The following is a 23,318-nucleotide window of genomic DNA, read 5'->3' on the forward strand; positions in this document are numbered from 1 at the left end:
GTGTCTACACCAATCTCTCCCAAGGAAATGAAAGGAAAAGGGATTTATATCCTATGCATAATTTTCATGATTTCATTTGTCTACGCTATCTTGGTAGCACTGACATGTATCATCAAATCTCATAAGACTGACAGTATATCTCTGACTGGGGTATATCAGTTTTCTCAATTCCGGCTTACACCCTCTGTTATGTATATGTCTGGCATTCATAGGATGTGTTAACCATTGAAGAGGATGGACTAGAGCTCATGTATCCAGAGTACTACTTAAGTTAACAGTTGGGTGTACATTTCTGGTGCTCCAAATACTGAAGCAAATAATATGAAATGTACAAAACGATTTAAAAATATGATTCTATTAGAATATGGTCGTGTCTGAGCTGAGCCCTGTGACTAGAATGTTAATGAATGTAAATAAAGACATGATAGCCAAGGTGGTAAAAGTTCACTGGTTTATTATTATCAGCTACATATATATATATATAATTAACGAAAGACTGGAATCAAAAGTGACTGGAGTCCAACTGTCACGGACAAAGATCCATACAGGGATAAACAACCTACCAGGGAAACTAAGTTCGACAGTTCACACCGTCGCAGAGCGATCCGCCAAGGTCTGACGAAAGCAAACTAAATCAAAATAAAGGGCTAAACATAAGCTACCTAAAGCTACAATTAGTAAGGTGGCAAAAATGACGAGATACACGAGAAATATCTACATAGTACGAGATAATCCCGTTATTTCGTAAAGATCAAAGTTACTAAAACACTTTCAACATTTGAATATGCTTGTACACTCTTGGGAGATAACACATTTAAGAGCATAAGATTGAAATGGTATAGAATGAAATTTACAGATAGCAAATTCCCCAGCGATAGCCCAACAAACTCAAATTAAGCCAAACTGAAGCCGAGCTGTCGATCGCTGTACAGTGGTGAGTAGGGGGCGCTAAGATCACTGGACCGTCATGAGCTGCGTTCTACGACTCGGTGACAATGGTACAGATACATATCTCATAAATTGAGAATTATTTTGAACAGTTCATAAGGAAGGTCATCACTTATTGTATGACAAAGTGTTAATTACATATTGATTGTTTCAGATGACACTCGAGAGCCAGCAGCTACGGGTGTTTTGTCTTCTGGTCATTTAGAGGTAGGTTTACACAATATCAAAAATTGGAAGTTACACAGGAATCAGGATGTCTTGTGGATAGAAAGGGCCACTTTCCAGCTTATTTTAGTAAAGATATTTCCCATGGAATACTTAAAAAATATAATGATTATCTATGGTGATGTGAATTTAACTGAGGTGTACAATGGCAAGTAGTGGTGCAATTACAACATCCAAACTTCTAAACTGTTTGGCAATGAGGAATTTATTTATTTGAGAGCATTCTGTATGCGATTATCATGAATTCATGACCAAATACATAATTTTTTACGAAATAGTATGGTTTTTCTATGGAAACTGAACATGTCAAAACCATGTTATCAAATTATATACCCTGTGAAAAGTGTTATGGCTTTTATTACCGTTTATTGAGGCAGTCTAACCAACTGATTACTGATGGAGCCCAACTTAACAGCATCAGTCCTGGATATAAGTGTTATCAATAATGCTATAAGTCAGCAGCATGATCTTCGACTTCGTCATCGCCAACAACCATATGAATATGAAATACATGTGTAAATAAAGTGACAAAACCCTTCCAAAATATGTATAAAACCTTTCTGTTTTTCCCCTACTTTTGAGCGCTGAACTGGTCTTAACATATTCTTCAGTAATTGGGACCTTATTGTAATTAGCCCCCACAACGATAGTTATTGTTGGTCGTAAGAGCCGACAAAACTCATTACTGATTTCAATGATCGAGTCATATTAGTTTCCCTTGTGGACTGATAATAGAAACTGGTGATTCTCTAAGACTGACGTTTTGGATTGTCTCGTGGAAACTCGACTATTTATTTGTCACAGTGGTAAAACTTGAACATCTAGATAACAAGTCGAGCATTTTCAGTTCGAGATTTAATTCCATTAACGTTTTGCTAAATATACTCAAAAAAGAAAGTTCCTGTGACACCAATATTTTAGTGTAGTTTTAAAGTAAAGTTTGGTTTTCAATATTGTAGTAAAAGTATGGAATCAAGTCACAAAAACGCAACTGCTACAGAAAAGCATGCATTCCATGCAAAAGTTGACTTTTATGCAAGCTCCATACATTTCACAACCCAAGAATGGGTATAAAAAATGTGCGTTAACGGGATTCCATATGCATTGTTTAGCATCGTGCTGACAACAATCACTCAGAAAAACAACAAAATTACGCAATTTATTCAACATTACGAAATGCCACGCATGTCCGAAAATGAGCGTATGCTTGAAGCAGGATCGTGTCAACGTGATGTCGCAAGACAATTTAACGTCCACAGAAACACCATTTGGTGTTTATGGCAACGTTGGCAACAGACGAATGCAGTCAGAGACCTTCCTCGAAGTGGCAGGCCACGCGTAATCAATAATCGACAAGACAACTTGATTCGAACAACACACCTACGAAATCGATTCCAGCCAGCAACAGTGACTGCAAAAAGCATACCTGGCCTACGACGAATATCTTCTCAAACCGTACGTTGTCGCCTCAGATGTGCAGGGATTGTCGCCAGAAGACTCGCCAGACGTCCCCTTTTGGCCAGAAATCACCGTCAAGCACGTCTACAGTGGTGCAGACAGCGTCTATGCTGGACGGTCATGCAGTGGGGACAAGTTCTATTCACTGACGAGTCTGGTTTTCACCTCAGCCACAGCGATGGACGGTTCAAGTGTACCGACGTCGAGGTGAACGTTACGCCAATCATTGTGTCATGGACGAAGATCGGTTCGGGGGCGGCAGCGTTATGGTATGGGATGGAATTACAGGAACGCAGAGGACCCGTATGATAGTGGTAGAGGGAAATCTCAATGGACAGCGCTACCGCGACGAGATCATCGGCCCTGTTGTTCTACCGTTTTTGCGTCGTCATGGCCCAGGCATTACCTTTCAACATGACAACGCCCGGCCTCATATTGCTCTACTTGTTCGGGATTCTCTTCAACAAAACAACATGAATGTCATCCCCTGGCCGGCTCGCTCCCCTGGTCGCTCACCAATCGAGCACATGTCGGATGAGATGGATCGGCGCCTTCGACGTCAACCACGTGTTCCACAGACACTCCAGCAGATATAGACAGATATCCCATGGGACTTTGTGCGACGCCTGGTTCATTCCATGAGACAAAGATGTGGGCTTGCAACGCAACCAGAGGTGGACACACACGCTATTGATTTGTAAATCGACATTTTGGCATGTTCATGTTTTTTTTTTTATAAAATCACGCATTTTCTGAAGTAAGTATGGCAAATTAAACCATTTGAATACTTCAAGAGTCTTTTATCTGTTGCAAACCGAAATTGATTCAGATTTGGTAACAAAACTTTGCATTAAATCTTATTCAATGTCACAGGAACTTTTGTTGTTCAGTATATGAAAAACGTGTAGACGAAGTTACTTTTAAGCTTTTACCCACTTTGAGGCGCTGAACAGGTCTCAACGTTTTCTCAAGTAAGGCCAAATGGGGACCCGTTTATAGTAAGTCCTCACACAAATAAATTTTTTTGGTCGCAAGAGCCAACAAAAACTCAGATCTGGTAGTCGTATGCCGGTGGCGTGGATCGTTGCGCATCTCTACTCATTTCGCGAACATGCTTTCATTCACTTGGTTGCCTGGTCGAAACTCGATTATGTATTTGGTAAAACTTTAACATCTAGATAACAAGTCGAACAGTTTCAGTTCGAGATTTACTCCATTAACGTTTTGGTCACACAATGACAGTCACAGTATTACACACGTTGGTAATGAATTCGTATTTTGTTATGTCTGTAAACAAGAATTTTTTTAATTAAACCTACATAATCATCCGTGATTCTGGTTAGAATAGGATTATTTGATATTCAGGGATGGATATGGGCTTGTTTTGAAAGAACGAATTGTTCCAGAAAACAATGGCAAAAATTATTTTGTCTCAAGTATACAAAATAAAAATATACCATGGACGTGATGATACTATTTCTGATGCTCTTTTTATTATATATTTTTATTTTTCAGAGAGATTTTAACTTTCCTCTTCACCAAAGTGCACAAATGAAAGCGGAGCTGGAGTGCCGATTTGCCCAAAGAAAAGACATTTTAAAACGAGCCTGTAATAAGGTTGGGAGCACTGATTCGTCAAGACGAATGATATTGACGCATCCAAAAAAACATAAAACCTCTGCAATGTGTGTCATACAAAAAGCTGGAAGTACTTACTGGAATTATGTTGTGGCTGTTTATCGAAGACATACTCAGACAATGATAGGCGAGGACTCCCATAGCAAAATAGTTATTGGAATAAAACAAACAAAGCTAAATACACCACACACCCTATTAACGTTTGTAAGAAACCCATACACAAGATTACTGTCGGGATATGTAGATAAGATTTTCTCAATTAACCCTATGTATTGGAAAAAGGTGGGATCTAAAGCCGCCGAGACTGTTCGCGGTAAGGAGATTTCCAGTGCTGGAAATGCATCGTGTGGCTCCGACGTTACTTTTGCGGAGTTTGTGGACTTCATTCTTTACAGCAACGACAACAAAATGGATATTGATAGACATTTTAATCCTATTCACAGACACTGCGGCTTTTGTAATGTTGACTATGACTATATAGGGAAGATGGAGACGTTTGTGGATGACATGGTGTTTGTGAGTGACGTGATGGGACTTCTGAAATATGACAAATCAAGGGAGGCTGTTATACATTGGGGTCTAGAAGGGGTGCATCATATGATTTACTCAAATGCGTTCAATGTGTTTACATCGAGGCGGCTGCAAATGGAAAGATGTGGAGTGACACTTATTGAAGGACTTCGTGTAACCTGGAAAAGATGGCAGATTCGAGGAATGATATCTATGGATCTCCCATTTCCACTGAAAGCAGATGAAAATCATGTGACATTTGAAAGATTCAATGAGTTAGCACAGAAGGCGCACAATGAGTCTGATCCTAAAGTCTTATCGGAGGGGAAAAAGAGAGCACTCAGAGAAGCATATGGGTCACTGACCTATGAGGCCAAGGTCAGACTGAGGAAGCTTTTTGAACCCGAGTTTCAGATGTTTGAATATGATCCTATGCCAGACTACGTTTATGGAAAATATCGAAAGGATGACAAATTTAGCTTTTTTGATAATAAATTCCTACGGGATAGATGAGATTAAATGTCCACTTTACCCTCATTATATACACCATACAATATACCTATGTCACGTTTCCATTCATCTTAACTGGCATACACTAACTTGAACTTGTTCATCCCTTTGGAAAATTTAGCATTTGACGGTGCCTATTTTAATTTTTAAATATACAGGCGACTAAGCTTTACATGAACATTGTAGTATAGCTATCTCTAGCTTAAAGGTTTGGTTACAAGTTGTGATTCTGCATTAATTTGTCAATCCTAGTAGGTTTGTGCCCTGATCACATAACTGTTTCTTGTACAAGACAGGGTTTTACGAGAATCGCGCAAAACATCCTGCAATAAATACATATGCGATGTAGGGAGTGGATTTAATGTAGAGGTTGCACGGTAGATGGGATGGGGTGTACGAATTTGGAAAATGACATTTGACATTTTGTTCCTGTACGTATATAGATGTGTATGAGGTGTATGGCAGTAAAAAAACATACAATTCAATTGTTTGAATCCTGTGCGTTTTGAAGAATCGTGGTTAAGTGAACTCATGCGAGGTTCTTTCGGCATCCAGACAAGACGCATTAGGTTTTGGAGTAGAATCTTGATATCGTTTCTTGACATGTTTTGTCCCTGTTTCCTTTGAAAACCAACTTTCGTTTGAAACTTTTTTTATGTTGAAAAACCTGTAAAATCAATTTTAGCCTTCAACTAAGCTCTATATTTGAGCTGTCAAAATCCAAAACAGGCATATGCTGAAAAAATCAAGGGTTTACTTAAGGTCTTAAACGCAGATTTATTCGACATAAAAGACATGTTTTAAGGTGTTTATGAGTAAATGTGATACAGTTACCTTGAAGAATATTTTCATAAGGTGTCACCATAATAAATAAATATAAATGTGTCTCTGCCGATTAGGGGGCACGGGTGGCCCAGTCGTCTAAGGCGTCGCGATTCGCTGGCAGAGTTGCGTCCCTTGGACACGCCAGAAAACTATGATTGTGGGTTCGAATCCCGGTTCACCCCAATTATGTTTCTAGGTTTGTCAGCACCATACCCGAGCTCGTGAGTTTCACCGAAGCGGTGAACGCCTGAGATATGCATCACTTCGGGCTTTACTCCCACATTAAGCTGACACGCCGTTATATAACTGTGATACTGTTAAAAGCGGCGTTAAACCTAACTCACTCACTCACTTTGCCGAGTAAATATTTTGTGTTGATCGTTGTTTAGGAATATATAAACAGTTGTACAAGTTGCTGATTTGTTTTCATTCCGGGTGTGATGGCCTGCAAATAAGACATAATGGATTCCAATTTCTTGGTTCTTCATTCGAATTAGCCCCATTTAATCTATGCCTCCCCATTCTCACGTACTGGGCGTGTCTCCCAGAAGCCGATATAGAGTACTTTGACACGTGTGTAGTGTGTCTTGATTTCTCCGCTGTGTCCTGGACGTGTCTGACATATCAGTAGTAATGGCATTGTATTGCCATGTATTATGCAACCCTCATAACACCGATATTATGTTTTGTTTGTTCATAATTTATTAATGACATTTACCAGCTATACGACTCCGTGGGACGTTGCACAAAATATCAAATATCAAAATATACCTGTTTATACCTGTCCAGACTGGGCCGCCATCATACAACTGGAAAAGTGCCGGATACAGTGTTAAACAACAAACACATTATGCCTTGTTTCGGTACGTTTGATCTCTTTATACGCATCATTTAATAGATTGACAGACGGGCGGTGGGTTACCCAAATGAGTCGCATGAGCACACTGTGCAAAGTCCATTTGTTCGCCCTGATATTGCTGGAATATGGTCAAAAGCGGCGTTAAACCATTATAAAAATGTACATGTATAATACGCCAAATTCACACCGTAAACCATTCATATAGTTCTACATTATCATCATGGTTTAGTGTGCACATAATGTTCATTCTCAGCTCCCTGGGGAGTACACAACTTGCCTATGAGGCGCTCAAAAGGTTAATCGGTTAATACCATACCACCCCTCTCGAGTACACATTCACTGTTGCGTGAACCGATCACACAACATACTATGAGGCTATCACGACTTGTTCAAATGATGGCTACAGTTTAAAATATATTGTTAATGTCAAATTTTGTTTTGTCACGAAATGGCTGAAATATTGCCGATGTGACGTTAAACTTTAACTCACTCACTCACTCAAATGATGGCCGGTCACAGCTGCATACAACTCCATTTGGTGATGTTTAAATTGATCGGAGCAAAGAAACAAGTTTTAATACACACAGCTAATCAGGCAACCAAATAGACAGACAAACGATATTTATTACTCTTTGACCATGTCTAAGAGTGAGTGAATATAGTTTCACGCCGCTTCTAGCAATATTCCAGCAATATCACGGCGGGGGGACACCAGAATGGGCTTCACACATTGTACCCATGTCGGGAATCGAACCCGGGCCTTCGACGTGACGAGTTAACGCTTTAACCCCCAGGGTACCCCACTGCCTCCCGTGTCTAAGAGGAAATCAAAAAAGAATTCCTTTGAATTGATGGAGCATACAATCAATCATCCACCGAATGTTTTTTTTACGTTTCAGGGATGATCTTTTACGTTTGGAAAATATCGTGATGAAAACAAGAAAACAAACTTAAAGTTTTATGGAAGTTAGCAATATATTGAGGATGCCATGCGCCATGATGGAGTACGTTTTCACACCTTTAACAGGTGAATCATGTACAGGGCTGAGTAAAGAATGATCAATCAATGGCTTCTTATTGTGAAGCGTAGTTTCATCACTAATTGACAGTTGCTCACAACATATGCTTATGATATACTAGTAGTTGGCATCGACAATGCATATTTATTATGATTGGGGAAATGATTGTGTGACTTCTTAAAATTTTGGTAGCTTGTAGCAATGGCCATTCTTTTTGTACTACATCCGCCATGTGGTTTCCCCAACCGGAAATGATGTAATTGTCCTATGTCAGGTCATGTGATAAGTAATTTAATTAGGTTCCTCATTATGTTAGCAGGAGGCATATTACCACAAGCCGAAGGGTATGGTTTCAAAATAGACAATCAAGAAATATGACAATGATTTCAAGACATATTTGCATTTGGGGAAACTCTTCTGTACCTGGGGGCACGGGTGGCTCAGTCGTCTAAAGCGCCGCGATTCGCAGGGTAGAGTTGCGTCCCTTAGCACACCAGAAGCCTATAATTGTGGGTTCGAATCCCGGTTCGCCCCGATTATGTTTCTAGGTTTGTCAGCACCATACCCGTGCTCGTGGGTTTCACCGAAGTGGTAAACGTCTGAGACTTGCATCACTTCGGGCTTTCCTCCCACATTAAGCTGACACGCCGAGATGTGACTTGACCACTGTTTAAAGCGGCGTTAAACCCAACTCACTCACTCACTCTTCTCAACCTGGAAAAGCGGCCGTGTCGGGACTGCATCTGTTTTTCAAATCTACACTAAATGTATATCCAATCTATCATTCAAGTGTAATGCTGTTAGTTTATCTGGCCGCAGGTCATAACAAACAAACAAACACTTAATTTGAATGTGCAAAGTTGCATGTGATGTGACAGCACTTTGTGTATACAAATCACCAATTTTTACTATGCCTTAAAATGTATGCATACTCTTACTCGATTATTGCCAATAATACTTGTTAAAGAAATTTGTATTTATGTCACATTGTACTCATTTTTGTAATTTTATCAGTCAAACTTATGATCAAAGAAACTAAACTTTGTCTTTTCATACTTGCCAAAGACAAATTCTGGTGTGGATTCATAATCAAACAGTTCAAATTCAGGGTGAAACATTGTCCTCAACTTGGCCTTAGCTACATAAGTAAGGGTCCCGTAGGCCTCTCTAAGTGCCAAATGTTTCCCTTGTACTAATATATTAGGATCAGATCTAGCATGAGCTTCTTGGCCCAATTTGTAGAATTGTGTGTGTGTTATGCCAATACCATTAGCCTCAACTGGAAATGGAATCTCCATTGAAATCATTCCACGAATTTGCCATCTCTTCCACGTGGCACGAACACCTTGAGATAGGGTCACTCCACACGCTTCCATATCTTTCCGCCTGCCATTGAATAAATTGCGTGCATTTCTGTAGAACATTATGTCCACACCGTGAATGCCCTCCTTTAATACAACCTCTCTTGTGGAATTGTGTTCCATCACGCCTAAAGCGCCAGCTACATAAACCATGTCTTGAAGGAACGTTTCCATTTTACCAATGTAATCATATTCAGTCCCACAGAATGCACATTGTCGATGTATGGGAACGAAATGGTTATCAATTGGTATATTTCCCTCGAGTTGATAAAGAATAAAGTCCACATATTCTGCAAATGTAATGTCGGTACCACAAGTTGCATTCAGTTCTTGTTCTGGTCTTGTTACAGTTCTGTTCTTGTAGCGAATTAGCTTTAAAGCATTATATCCCGAATTTTTCCAAAAGGTCGGATTAACAGAAAATATTTTATCCACATACCCAGACAATAACCTTGTGTATGGGTTTCTAACAAATGCATATTTCTTGGTAGACATATACAGTCTCTGTGGTAAGTCAGACGAAGACACAAACCCAGTGGTGTTCAAAATAGAACGATGAAATATATTATATTTGGCAAGCACTCGCATCCAAAACATGCTTCCGACTTTCGCTATCCTGCATAATGAAACTCTTTTACGGACGTTGGTCTTTGAACCATGTGGAGGTATGCGAAATCTGGGTCCAAGAAAATACCGATGGTATTTCGTACAAGACTTCTTTAGTAATTCCCGTCTCTTGGCAAATCTGCATTCAAGTTGACTCTTCATCGCCTGACTTTGGTATAGAGGTGAATCGAGACTCTTCAGCTTCTACAATATTAAAGATAACAACATCAATGAAAGGCACACCAATCATTTCGGAGTGATATATTTGGTCACTTCGATTTGCTTTTCAACTGATCTAGATTATGCACATAGAAACAGTTCCTTGTGGAGAGATCGTGAGAATCTAATGGTTCTACTTCCGGATCAGCAGATTCGAATGATTTCTCTAAATTAAGAATGTTCAGGTAAATACAAACGTCTCTTAATTTTGCCAAATAGACCTTTAGTTGCGTCAGCTGTACTTCTTTAAATGCAGGTTCAGAATAGCCAGTGAATGACTGGCTCAGTATCCACTGAAACTACAATAGCATGACGTCGTTATAACGATTTAAAAGTATAGAGTGAGTGAGTATGGTTTTACGCCGCTTTTTGCAATATTCCAGCAATATCAAGGCGGAGAACACCAGAAATGGGCTTCACTAATTGTACCCACTTGGGGAATCGAACCCGGGTCTTCGGCTTGACGAGCGAACGCATTAACCACTAGGCTACCCCACCGCCTTTAAAGAGCAGTCATATAGCTGGAATATAGCTGAGAGCGACTTTAAACAACAAGTATGCAAAGCACATAAAATAACGCCACTTGTCACAAATCATAAATTTCCTTGTTATTTTGGGTGATAATGACATTTCCTTTGGTTATATACTCACCGCCAAAAGAAACGAGCATCACAGAAACATATATAGAAGTATGTACGTTAAGAAGAGATGTTTCCAATGTGTATCAATTAATGACAAAACTAAAAATCAGTCAATTGTTACCACAAAGTGTCTTTATTTTCTTCACACTAATCCTGCCCGAGACAAATGGTGCATCTCGAGTCATGAGTCTATGACGTCACATGTGATGCATTCATGAGCGTCGGTTCACACAACATACCAGTATGTTCGTTTGTGCATCAAACCAATCTTATTTCTCGTATTAACAAACATTTATTGTATTCGCGTTTCTTTTGTCGGTGAGTATATTAATGTAAATGTGAGTGAGTATGGTTTTACGCCGCTTTTAGCAATATTCCAGCAATATCACGGCGGGGGACACCAGAAATAGGCTTCACACATTGTACCCATGTCGGGAATCGAACCCGGGTCTTCGGCGTGACGAGCGAACGCTTTAACCACTAGGCTACCCGACCGCCCCTAATGTAAATGCAAAACACTAAGAATGTCGTTGTGTTTACATTCTTCACCAACAACACCTACCTCAACGTTACAACCAGGTGTTACCGACAGAGACATTTGTAGTGAAGGTTCGTCTGCAAATACAAAAGTTTAATAACATATCTGCCCTGTGTTCGCGCTATCCTCCTGTGTCACCTTTCGTTCAGAACACAAAATATTTCAAAGCTTAAAATGCACATAAACGATGAAACACAGAAATGCATGCACATACGAATGCTTGATCCGAAGGCGGCATTGTGACATTGAAACTTTAGATTGATGACTAGCATGAATAATACATTTATGAAAATACGAACAAAGTATCTATTTATGAACAAAGTATCTATTTACATAACCGAGGTTATTTGGGTATCAGCTAATGCACGGTGCCAGAAATACGTGAACAGGAAAATATGTGAACCTATTTAACTTAACGATATATGTTTTATCTGGAACCAGAAAATAAAAGAGTACCCTTATGTCGGATGTGCATACGGTTCACAGAGAGTAATACCCCGAACACAACAATCATGAATTGTGTCCAATCAGAAAGACATTTACCGCCTTGGCAACAGCAGCCTAGCAACAACAAGGGTAAAGAGAAACTCTACCGACCTCGTTGGATAATAACGCTTTTTTAAACTAGTAATGTGAGTTTCGTTTTAATTATCAGTGAGTGAGTTTGGTTTTACGCGGTTTTAGCAATGTTCTAGCAATATCACGGGGGACACCAGAAATGGGCTTCACACATTGTACCAATGTCGGGAATCGAACCCGGGTCTTCGACGTGACGAGTTAACGCTTGAACCACTTGGCTACCGGATCGCCCCTTTAATGATCAGTGTCGTGTTTGAATGTATATGACAGAAGATCGCATGCCAATATAAACTGTATGCCTGAGGTAGCCGGAAGTTGTTAGAGTCTAGTGGGTAAATAGATCCTGCACACGTTTCCTCGCCCAGAATATAAAGCACACTGCATTCCAACTATATAACTGACCGCAGAACAATTTATCAAAAACAGCAATATCGACTTCAAATCCTGTTTCGACCCGTCCTTATCGCTGTCATATGTTTTCATACATATTTGCACGTGCGTCCTGACCCGTGAAGATCCGGGGTAGAATAGGTCTTCAGCAAATCCATACTTGCCATAAAAGGCGACTATGCTTGTCATAAGACGCGACTAACGGGTTCGGGTGGTCAGGCTCGCTGACTTGGTTGATGCATGTCATCGTATCTCAATTGCGTGGATCGATGGTCGTGATGTCAAGATTTGACTATTTACAGACCGCCGTCATATAGCTGAATATTGCTGAGAGCGGCGTTAAACCACAAACAAACAAGCATGTGCGTTCTCCTTCACACAACTGCACATTCTGAGAAATGGATATAGTGATTGCTGTCAAGCTTGTTCCTAGGTGAGTGAGTGAGTGAATGTTGTTTAACGCCTCTTTTAGCGACATTCCCTCTGCATAACGACTGCCAGAAACTAGTCAAGACTGAACCATGTGAACCAGCGACTGAAGAATGATCAACAGTTAGTGTGATAATACGCATTTAGCCAAATCAAGGAGACGTGGAGACCAATCACTATTTATTCAGCTTATCGACAACTGGGGACCTATCATGACAAGGACATGGTATTGCTTAACATTATCTATCGTTGTCGTAGTTGGGACAAATGGCAACCTTTTGTTATAAGTGACCATTGGTTGTTTCTCAAGCACATTTCACAGAACGTTGTATGAACAAAAGAGGTCAGAATAACACATAGAATGATGAGAACACATATTTACTTTTATATGGATTGACCGATCTATTATGTAACGTATTTTATATCAACTATCAAATAGGTGGTCCCTCGTGTATTTCTCACCACTGTTAAATCGATAGAAGTCTATACATGCAAAAGTGGATGGCATTGGCTGATTCCTTTTTGAATACAACATATCAAATCCTGCAACTATATAATATAATATTACAGTAAACTGCGGTTATAACGAACACGCTTATAACGGACTGACGAATATGACGAACTTACTTTTTTGGTCCCGACTATTTGCTGTAGTTATGCTGTATATATGCTTCTAACGAACTACGGTTATAATCGAACTGCTACGAGTAAAAGTCTTGTTATATCTTATGACTGGCATGGGATCCTGGTGACCTATTTTCAATGGAATAGCCACAGAGTTAAACAAACCTGAACTGATACAGATGTAACATATTGTATTGACAGCACAATCACATATGTCATAACACCACAGACGAATATTTATCACAATAACTGCTTGTATACTGTTATTTTATTTTATGAACAAGAAGGAAAAGACACACACACACACACACACACACCACACACACACACACACACACACACACACACACACACACACACACACACACACACACACACACACACACACACACACACACACACACACACACACACACACACACACACACACACCACACACACACACACACACACATACACGAAGCGTAACAACATTCCTACCCTAAACAATGATGAGCGCAAAAGAATCAATTCACGATGTATATGATCACGTCGCCATATCATCCTTCCTTGTTCTTAGTAATCTTAAGTGTTTCGGTGAATGTATGACAGTACAACAACGTCAAAAAGAAACATTCTGTAAGGCTACTTTTCCCCTTACACAATCTATGCTCATATCAGTACTACTATACGTTACACTGAACTGATTGCGTCCTATTGACAAGAATGTACCTGCAAGATATGCAAATAAAATGTACACACACATCGACACGTACCTTCTCTCCAGAATAAATATGAACATGTCAGAACCCCACACACAAGAGCAACCAAAACACACTTTAATTGCCGTATCATGGCGTTCGCTGGGTGTAATGTCATCTGAGAACACCAGCTGTATGCCAGTATTGATCAGCGGGAGGGTCTATAGTCCTCACCACTTGGAATAGACTCACGAACTATCGCGATGATTTATTAACGAACATAGCAGGATGTGTGGTAAACATGTTCAAACTTCGTATTGAGCAACGTGGAAATTGATGGTTTGCATACCACCTGCAACTCTGTATTGCAGCCACACTATCATGGGTCCTTTTGCGATTCTGGAGCCAGTCGACGAAACTCCTGGAACTTTGAACGTGATAGACTATCAGCAATGACATTTAGGTATAAATGTAAGAGTCATGGCCATAACAGTTAGTCGCCTGGCATAATCTCAGATCTTCCAGTGGTTATGATGTTCACTGTAGTTTGATTGTCACAGTGAAATACGATTCTTTTCCGTTTCAAAAGCGATGCCCACAAATACTTGCTACAAGTATGGGATACAGGTCTCTGGATGTCCGAAGCTACGAGTGTATGCAGGTCCATAAATTAGGATACTCCGTTCCAGTTTTGGAGGAACAACAGACACATTTCACATTCTTTCCGACATTCGGCTGTCTGTGATACCTTGTCGAACAGACTTTGTACTGTTATAGACAAACAGATTCGATATGAAACAACTCATTAATCGAATAGCGCGAGCAGCAAAGTTCAGATGTCCCAGCAGGGACAGTAGAATTTGTTTTGTGCAGCTGTGGGCACTGCAAACGTCCTTGATGAATGTAATGATTCTGTGAACTGTGTTATCCTGCAACTTTTCTCAGTGTCCAGGATGAAGCCAAGGTATTCTAGCAGTGTAGCTGGACCTTCCACTTTTTGAGTACTTAGTGAGACACTGATGATTTTAAGCAGTCGAGGCCAGAGTTCTTTCTGCAATAGCGTTTGGTTTGTCAGTAGTCAGGAAGTCATCCAAAAGGTGCAACACAGTCTCGACTCCGTAGTTGTTGTGTGCACATCAGGCAGATAGCAGTTGACAGCTGACCAGACACCTTTGGACTGGAGCGAAGCCCAAAGACCAATCTGGTATAAAAGTAGTAATTGGTTTGCTTTTGACTCCTTGGTAGGACCACATATCGGGATGAACAGGGATTTGTTAAAAGGCATCTTTAATATCGAATTTGCAGAGTGGAGCACTTTTCCCATATAGGAGTAAGCACCTGATAGCATCGTCAGTTCTTATTCCACGCAAGAGGGCTCTTTGTCTATCAGGTGGTTAATGGTTGTTTAGTCGGTATTGTGGGGAGCGGACAATGTCTATGATCAACCTTTTCTTACCTGAGTACTTCCCAATTTCCAGTCCCAGTGGATTGATTCGAAAAACTGGAAATGGGGGTGTTGAAAAGGGGCCAGTCAGGTAGTTCTTCAACTCTTGGACAATTAAACTCGACACAGATACAGAGTCCTTCCTGGTCAATAAGTTGCTATGACATTCATAGCTCTCGGGAGGCAAAGGTGAAATTCCTATGGAGAAACCGTCCTTGAAACCTGACAATAGTGTTTTGGCAAAGTCACGGTCAGGGCAATTGGCACCTTGCTGAAGTTTAGCAAAGCGTGGAAGTCATTGGTTTTCAGATGGGCCTAAATGATGGGCACTTGATACCACAGACAGGCATGCTGTAATGGACATAGGTGTCGAGTACATCCTGGCTTGTCATTGTAGTTAATGCAGGCTTACTTCCCTTGGTGTATCTGTCTTGGTCGTCCTCTTGCGTCAGTTAAGTTTAAGCGCCTGTCGGGAGGAACTCTCTGTGTCGTCTGAAGGTAGGTAACTCTCGACGTTGTGGACAGTAATAAGTGTGGTAGAGGACAGACTGACATACTGCACACGAGGCTAGTCGTCCTGCTGCCAGAGAAGAATAAGTATCTTGATCTCTGATTGACCAGTCCACCTTGGCATGGAAATGGTGTTACAGGACAGATATTCTCGCAGCAAACTGACAATGATTATCGTAGAATAGCGATCCACCAAAACGGTTGTACATGTGGCTGATGTCTGCCAAGTATTGCTGCCTTCGTTGTTTACACTAACACTTTCGGTTTATGTCCCGAAAACAGCAAAGGTCAAGTTAATGCCATCAACATCAAGTCCGTCAAACTAGCCATGTTGACAAAGTGGCCATTTTGAATTAACTTACGTCAGTTTGGTGAAACAATATTAGGCAAATCGTGAGGGTCAAAATTTGTTGCTGGGTGGGGGAAGCTGGACTCAGGCATCAATTGTGAAATAGGATTGCTGTCCGGTAGTTTCTCTGGGGAACGACTCCGAGAAGTTCTTGCATTTCGTTGAACGGCGTTCTCGACAGTTTCCTTCCTCGAACATTATGCACTGGCACGTTATCTGCTGAACGCGCATATAGAAGTTTTTTGGAAAAATTGAATATTTTGTGTGGCTTGCGAGATTGTTCAAGGCAAAGAGAAGTTGTTGCAATAGCGCATGGCGGAAGTAGAAAAGGTTGAGATCGATCGACGTGTACGTCAACGTCATAACACGCCGAAGACACCCCAACAACTGGACAGAATTCGTACACTTATCCAGTCAGTGCCGATGAGATGCAAAACCGTGATTGCTGCCCGGGGCGGTCACACGAGTTACTGAGTTCAGTGCAACCTAGTGGCCTATGTGACATGACAATGAACAGTTTTCGATGCCTTTGTACAACGACAACATGTGACTATCGAGCTCCAAAATTTCATATTTGTATCTCTGATATTAAATTCAATATATCGACTTTATAAGGTACAATACATTTACTAAAAATCTACCTGTGCGTTTCTTTGTTTTTGAAGAGTGTACATTCAACGGTATGAACCTTCTAAATGGCTCGTGTTTACACGACTAGCATATATTTGCACTAACACATGCTTGTTTTTCAATATCAGTGATATTGCTTGTCGCATGTGTAACATATCGATTTGGCGTTTCCACAAAGTTTCTACTGAAAGCACCTGAATTGAATGTCGGGAACATATATACATTATTCGGAACTTGTGTCTGCACAGGATGCATTCAAATGTTTGCTACTCTAAGGATGTTAGCAATGCACAAGGTATAATGAGACATGAAATCTGATTGTGAATATCGGCCAAACAGCGAGGGAGGACTTGATGTGTTCATGAACCGTGTGTGAACCCCAGCCAAGCGTGTCCGTAGTGATCGATGTAATGCAGCAGCAGTCATTTACATTGATAGAAACTAGAAACTATCTGGTAAGTAGCATCTGATCACTATAGCAACAGCACCTGCTGAATCGTAATTATCACTGATAGCATACAAGTGTAGGGCCTTATACCAAATACAAATGGGGCTAGTTGACGTACTCACTCGCTGCTAGCTGATCACCAATGTCGCATCTACAATGCAATAGCAGCACACACACAAGACACTGTCCCAATAGTGTACGATCTGATGACTGTTATCTGAATACTTGGAATACACTTAATGCACTGGGATTTCGAGACAGCATAAGCGAGGAGCAGCTTTTAATGTAATTTTAGTTTTATACTTAAGAATTTATTGTTTGAGACCGTGTACTTTCCTGCACTGCAGTATGATATATAAGCTGTAATGCATACTTCATGTATCAGTATACATGTATTTGTATTACTAGAGTGAATGTGTGACTGAGAAGTATGTTATTTATCGTAAAAAGATGTACTGATAAGTTGTGATATATGTCATTGGCTTTATACTACCCTGTGCGGAAGCCCATTTCATGTAACACACACACATATATATATATATATATATACCTGTATGAAACATGAGAATGTATCATAATTATAACGGCAATGCCGCATGTTTGGTCAATTGTCCAAACAAACCTTGATTCGGTATTATTATAGGCCAGATGGTGCCATGTTAAGAATTCAAAATGCTTTCATAACCACAAAATACCATAAGAAACCCATCAGAGTCGTTATTCTGATAATGCAAGCTGGTGCAATTTCCAAACATTCACCATTGCCCCACTACTTTATGACAGCTCTAACTTGAGACTTATGTCAATATAATAGAGCAATCACAATACATTTATGCTGACCTCATTACATACCCAAATATTGATGTGATTGTGAAACGGCATATATCTATAACGCAACAGATGGATATAGAAAAAGAACGGTTAGAGTATTCAGGACATATCAATTTTTACCAGCCTCTCGGTTAGCCCCAACAAATGTGAATACGTCCCCTGCCATCGGCTGATTGCGCGTCATCGCACACCTTCAATCACTACGAGCAAGTACTACCGGTATGGCGGGTTCTACTATTGCTATTTGAGTATTGGCTCTTGGATTTCTCTCCGTTCCTTCTGAAGTTCTGAAATGATAATTTATTATATGCGGATGGGAGTGAGTTTGATTTTACGCCGCTTTTAGCAATATTACAGCAATATCACGGCGGGGTACACCAAATATAGGCTTCACACATTGTACCCATGTCGAAATCGGGTCTTCGGCGTGACAAGCGAACGCTGTAACCACTAGGCTACCCGACCGCCCATAAGCGGGGGAGTGGGAGTACGCCCCTAAGATCGATGTTACGTAAAAGCGACAAATTGGTTCCCAAAATCATAATATACCTCTGCAAAAATCAGAAACATTCAGACTATATCGTGAGCAGGTGTTTATTACTTATTATCAAACAGTCATGACAGCAGGTATTCGCGAGGCATGTCAACATTTCACCTGAAATGATATGTGAGCATATGGTACAAGTCAAAATAGGAAATTGCACAGGACATCATTTTGGTCATTGATACGTCTAATTTGGACATGTCATCCACATGTCTACCGTAACACTTTTTGAAAGCTTGACCAAGGCATTGAGTGATGTAACCCAAACAATAAGGACAACTTGACTCCTTTCCAAAGTTGGAAGTTGAAGCCATTGCTCTTGTCATACAGTCTTGTGGATTGTTTTCTTTTAAGACCCTATTACAAATATTTGACCCCGTTCACATGCACAATATTTACTAACGTAAGTAATTTTATACATGTATAACTATACATGCGTGTGTATGTGTAAGTTTACTATGCGTTCACATGAAAATCGACTTAGGTGTGTAAATAAAGTATGTAAATTGTGTAAGGCACACATATTAGTCAGTCTGTTCACGACTTTCAACACAAAACAGGTTGTTTTCCAATCAAAGTTGAATGAGAAGAGAGTTACTTCACCGAAAGTTTTCGCGTGAAGCAACATGTGTTTGGTTTAGTTTGTACACAAAGTTTTGACTCCTTGAAACCAAAAGAAAACACCGTTCGCTCAACTCTGTATTTACGCATACAAGTTGGCAACTGTTGACAATTTGTTTGGTGTTAGCAAAAGAACAGATATTAATTAGATCATCCTCTTACGTTGACATAAACGTTCACATTGCAACATATACACACTGTGCAAATTTACATTTACATTTGCACCTCATCCAGACACGATGCGAGTAAACGCGTTCAAATGACAAGTATACTCACGTATGTATTTCTACACACGTATGCAAATATACACACATATTTTTTGGTTTGGTTTGGTTTGTTGTTTAACGCCGCACTCAGTAATATTCCAGCTTTATGACGGCGGTCTGTAAATAATCGTGTCTGGACCAGACAATCCGGTGATTGACATCATGAGCATCGATCTTCGCAATTGAGATACGACGGCATGCATCAACCAAGTCGGAGAGCCAGACCACTTGATCCCGTTAGTCGCCTGTTACGACAAACAAAGTCGCCTTTTACGGCAAGTATGGGTTGCTGAAGACCTATTCTACCCCGGATCTTCACGGGTCCACACATATTTATAGAGGCGCATGTGATAGGGTAAAAGATGTCACACAAGACGTCCTACCTAGCCCATGCTTTGACGAGAGCCGTCCATTTAAGATAGGGTGGTTGCAATGTGTGGTCTGTCTGAATGTGTGACATACATCTGGTGTCCTTTATATGTATTGGTCAAGAAGTTGTAATTAGTGTGCTGTCTCAACTGAGACATTAATTTTGTGTAATTGGGATAATTGTCAACTGCTGGATTGATGTACATTATGAAAATTTTGTTTACAGAAAAATATTGTGGAATGTTGATAGACGTGAGTACAATATACCATAACAGCCAATTTGTCTTCGCTTAGTCTCTAATAAATGATGACTGAATCTGAAACACTCCAGCTCTGCGCATGTGCACAATGTCGTGTCAGTGAGTGAGTGAGTTGGGTTTAGCGAAGCTTTGAACATTATTCCAGTTATTACATCACGGCATGGGAGTTTGATGTTGGAGGAAAGCCAGAATTGATGCAGGTGTTAGACGTTTATCACTTTGGTGAAACGCACGAGCACGGGTATGGTACTGACAAACCTAGAAACATATTCGAGGAGAACGGGGAATCGAACCCACGATTTAGGTTTCTGGCATGCCCAAGGGACGCAACTCTGCACAGCTAATTGCGGTGCCTTCAACGACTGGGCTACCCGTGCCCAGAATGTCAGATTTATCATAATTATTCCGAAATCCGCTGTTGACAAGCACCTTCCAGAATCTTGGATGTATTGCGTTTCGAACGTCACTAACAATGCTTTGGCAACAAGGTTGGAAGGCTTTAATTTACGATGGGACTGATACAAGTCCCCTTGCACAGGCATGCTGCTTACGGCTACACATGACAAAGTACATAAAACTTCGACTTAGTGGTCACGTACTGAAGTGACCGCAAACACAGATTAAGTTTTTTAAAAGCGTTTATCCCCCCCCTCAAGATATATTTAAATCCCAGTATGGCAGTAACAATACTTAAATCTAAACTAATTCCGAATTTACCAACACAACAAATTAAATTAACTAACTAAACTTGCGCAAGTTTTCTAGCCTAAGTTTACTAATGTCCTACTACCACTACCACTACTACTACTACAACCACTACTACTACTACTACTACTACTACTACTACTACTACTACCACTACCACTACTACTACAACTACCACTACTACTACTACTACTACTACTACTACCACTACTACTACTACTACTACTACTACTACTACCACTACTACTACTACTACTACAACCACCACTACTACTACTACCTTATTACTAACAATACTACTATCACGATGCTACTATACTTATAGTCTACTTCTAACAATACTACAACTACACTAATACTAATATTATACTACGAACGATACAACTGACACCGACTACAATTTTACCCAATCTCATTAAAATCAGATCTTTGTTCTCGCTATCGCTTAGCGGCAGCGAGAACTTAGATGTGATTTTAATGAGATTGAAATTTTACCAAGGGCCGCTATTTTCCCCCGACATGTTTCCAACATTGTTAGGTAATCTCCGGCGGTCGTCATCGTAGTACGTGATCATTTGGTGTTAGGGAATTAGAGGCCACACTATTTATATCTCTTGTAATCTAATGACACTCTCAAACCATGTAATGACTGGATGTATGTTGTCTCTCATATGTTACCATATTCTTTTATTGAAAATGTTTTTGTATTAATAATTTTCAAACATTAGGGGAATATATATCTACATTCAGATATTTCTTATGTATTTATGGTCATTTCTGCCTCGTCAATAATTGTACCTAGCTTATTGTGAATATTTAATAATACCGTTGGATAGCATATGTTCGGCGCTATATTTTGATATTTACATCTCCAGTGTATATATAGTAGTTAGTTTGAAGTGTTTTCCGCGTGTTTAGAAACACACGTTGGCTTGTCGCCTGTCAGTTGTATCCCCCGGCTGTCTAGCAGGGGATCTCTCTTTGTAACTGGTGTTTTCTAGTAATCCATGGATAACCAACCTTCTCGTGATTAACTAACTATTTGGGAACTTTAGCATTTCCTTGTTCAGTCAAAGTGACAGGTACTTTTGTCGATTGAGACTAGTTGTTGTTTAGACGTAATCGTCTAGTTTTGTAGTCTTAGTCACTCATTTTAGGGATAAGCTATCGGTTTTAATTTCCCCTTTGTTTTCTGAGCCGAGGAATGACCTCATCAGAGTTAATTGCCTTAGGTGTTAATTGGTCGTAGCGGACTTAATTGGCAGTCGACGCACTTGGTCCGTATATTGTCAAAGTGTTGTTTCAGCTACCTTTCAGCTACCTTTCTTTTTATAGCTGTAATTCAGTTGTTTGGCTGTATAACTTTGTTGTACATTTGCGCTGATAGAATTAATTTGTGATCTGTGTGAGCGCAGAGTTGATTTATTTGTAATTGTCAAACATTAGTACAATTAGCATTTATTTGATAAACCCTTAAACCTATTACCACGTTTTCTTTATCACTTTATTCTTATTCAATGAAACCCCTGATCATTGGAGCATAGCTCCGTTACAACTACTACCATACTAAAATCCTAGTACTAACACTAATACACACAATAAATAATTCACAACATGGAGTTACATATACATGTACAAATGCCACTCAAATATCTCTTTCAATTCAAAATATATGCATAAACGTCCACGGTTTCTTAGGTATGTTCAATGTCACTGCACTTAAGAGTCTACAAGAGGACACTCCCTGTTTTAACTCAAATACAATATATATACAAAAACAACTTCCACAGTATTTTATGTACAGCCAATGCGCTGTTTCAGTCCACTAGGGGGCGCTTCCGCTGGGTGGTGGTTTCCCCACGGAGTTGGGGGGGGGGGGGGGGGGGGGCTGTGTCACATGGTTGTCACGTCTGTGTCACATGGATGCTACCGCTATGTTCCATTATGTGTTCCATATTAGTTGCATTATGACAATTATATTTGAATATGTACATAGAATTAGTCATATTTGTTATTAAAGAAACTAAACGTATTTTCGGACTTCCGATATTCATCAAACACGAAGTCCGGGGTAGCATCGTAATCAAACATATCAAACTCTGGTTCAAAGTATTTCTTCAACTTGACCTTGACATTGTGAGACAATGACCCATATGCTTCTTTCAGTGCAATGGCCTTTCCTCTGGACAATATTTCGGGACTGGATCTAACATTTGCTTCCTTTGCCAATGCAACGAATTTGTCATAGGTAATTCTTTCATCATTTGCTTCATCCGGAAATG

At 40.1% G+C, this 23,318-nt stretch overlaps 2 protein-coding genes across 2 annotated transcripts; one reads left to right on the forward strand and one right to left on the reverse strand.

Moving 5' to 3' along the window:
- The first annotated feature begins 1,107 nt into the window (after positions 1–1,107).
- LOC124146582 (carbohydrate sulfotransferase 8-like) lies at positions 1,108–6,192 on the forward strand. The gene is made up of 2 exons (XM_046516936.2): positions 1,108–1,155; positions 4,147–6,192. The coding sequence occupies exon 2, from the start codon at positions 4,183–4,185 to the stop codon at positions 5,290–5,292; it is 1,110 nt and encodes a 369-aa protein (XP_046372892.2). The 5' UTR covers positions 1,108–1,155; positions 4,147–4,182; the 3' UTR covers positions 5,293–6,192.
- Positions 6,193–8,871: 2,679 nt separating this feature from the next.
- Positions 8,872–15,061, reverse strand: LOC124145348. Its single transcript, XM_046515092.2, has 3 exons — positions 14,135–15,061; positions 11,382–11,434; positions 8,872–10,163 (listed from the first exon to the last, which is right to left on the reverse strand). Exons 1-3 carry the CDS (start codon positions 14,235–14,237, stop codon positions 9,003–9,005), a joined length of 1,317 nt encoding a protein of 438 aa, XP_046371048.2. The 5' UTR covers positions 14,238–15,061; the 3' UTR covers positions 8,872–9,002.
- Positions 15,062–23,318: the final 8,257 nt, after the last annotated feature.

The sequence above is a fragment of the Haliotis rufescens genome, unplaced genomic scaffold (assembly GCF_023055435.1).
Source record: "Haliotis rufescens isolate VD_foot unplaced genomic scaffold, xgHalRufe1.0.p SCAF_3, whole genome shotgun sequence".
Lineage (NCBI taxonomy): Eukaryota > Metazoa > Mollusca > Gastropoda > Lepetellida > Haliotidae > Haliotis > Haliotis rufescens.

Coding starts and splice junctions, on each gene's coding strand:
- LOC124146582 (XM_046516936.2), top strand. CDS start 4,183: ATGAAAGCGGAGCTGGAGTGCCGATTTGCCCAAAGAAAAGACATTTTA.
- LOC124145348 (XM_046515092.2), bottom strand. CDS start 14,237: ATGACATTACACCCAGCGAACGCCATGATACGGCAATTAAAGTGTGTT. Junction 11,435..14,134: donor ATATTTATTCTGGAGAGAAG/GTACGTGTCGAT, acceptor TTGTATTTGCAG/ACGAACCTTCACTACAAATG. Junction 10,164..11,381: donor CACCTGGTTGTAACGTTGAG/GTAGGTGTTGTT, acceptor TTAATATTGTAG/AAGCTGAAGAGTCTCGATTC.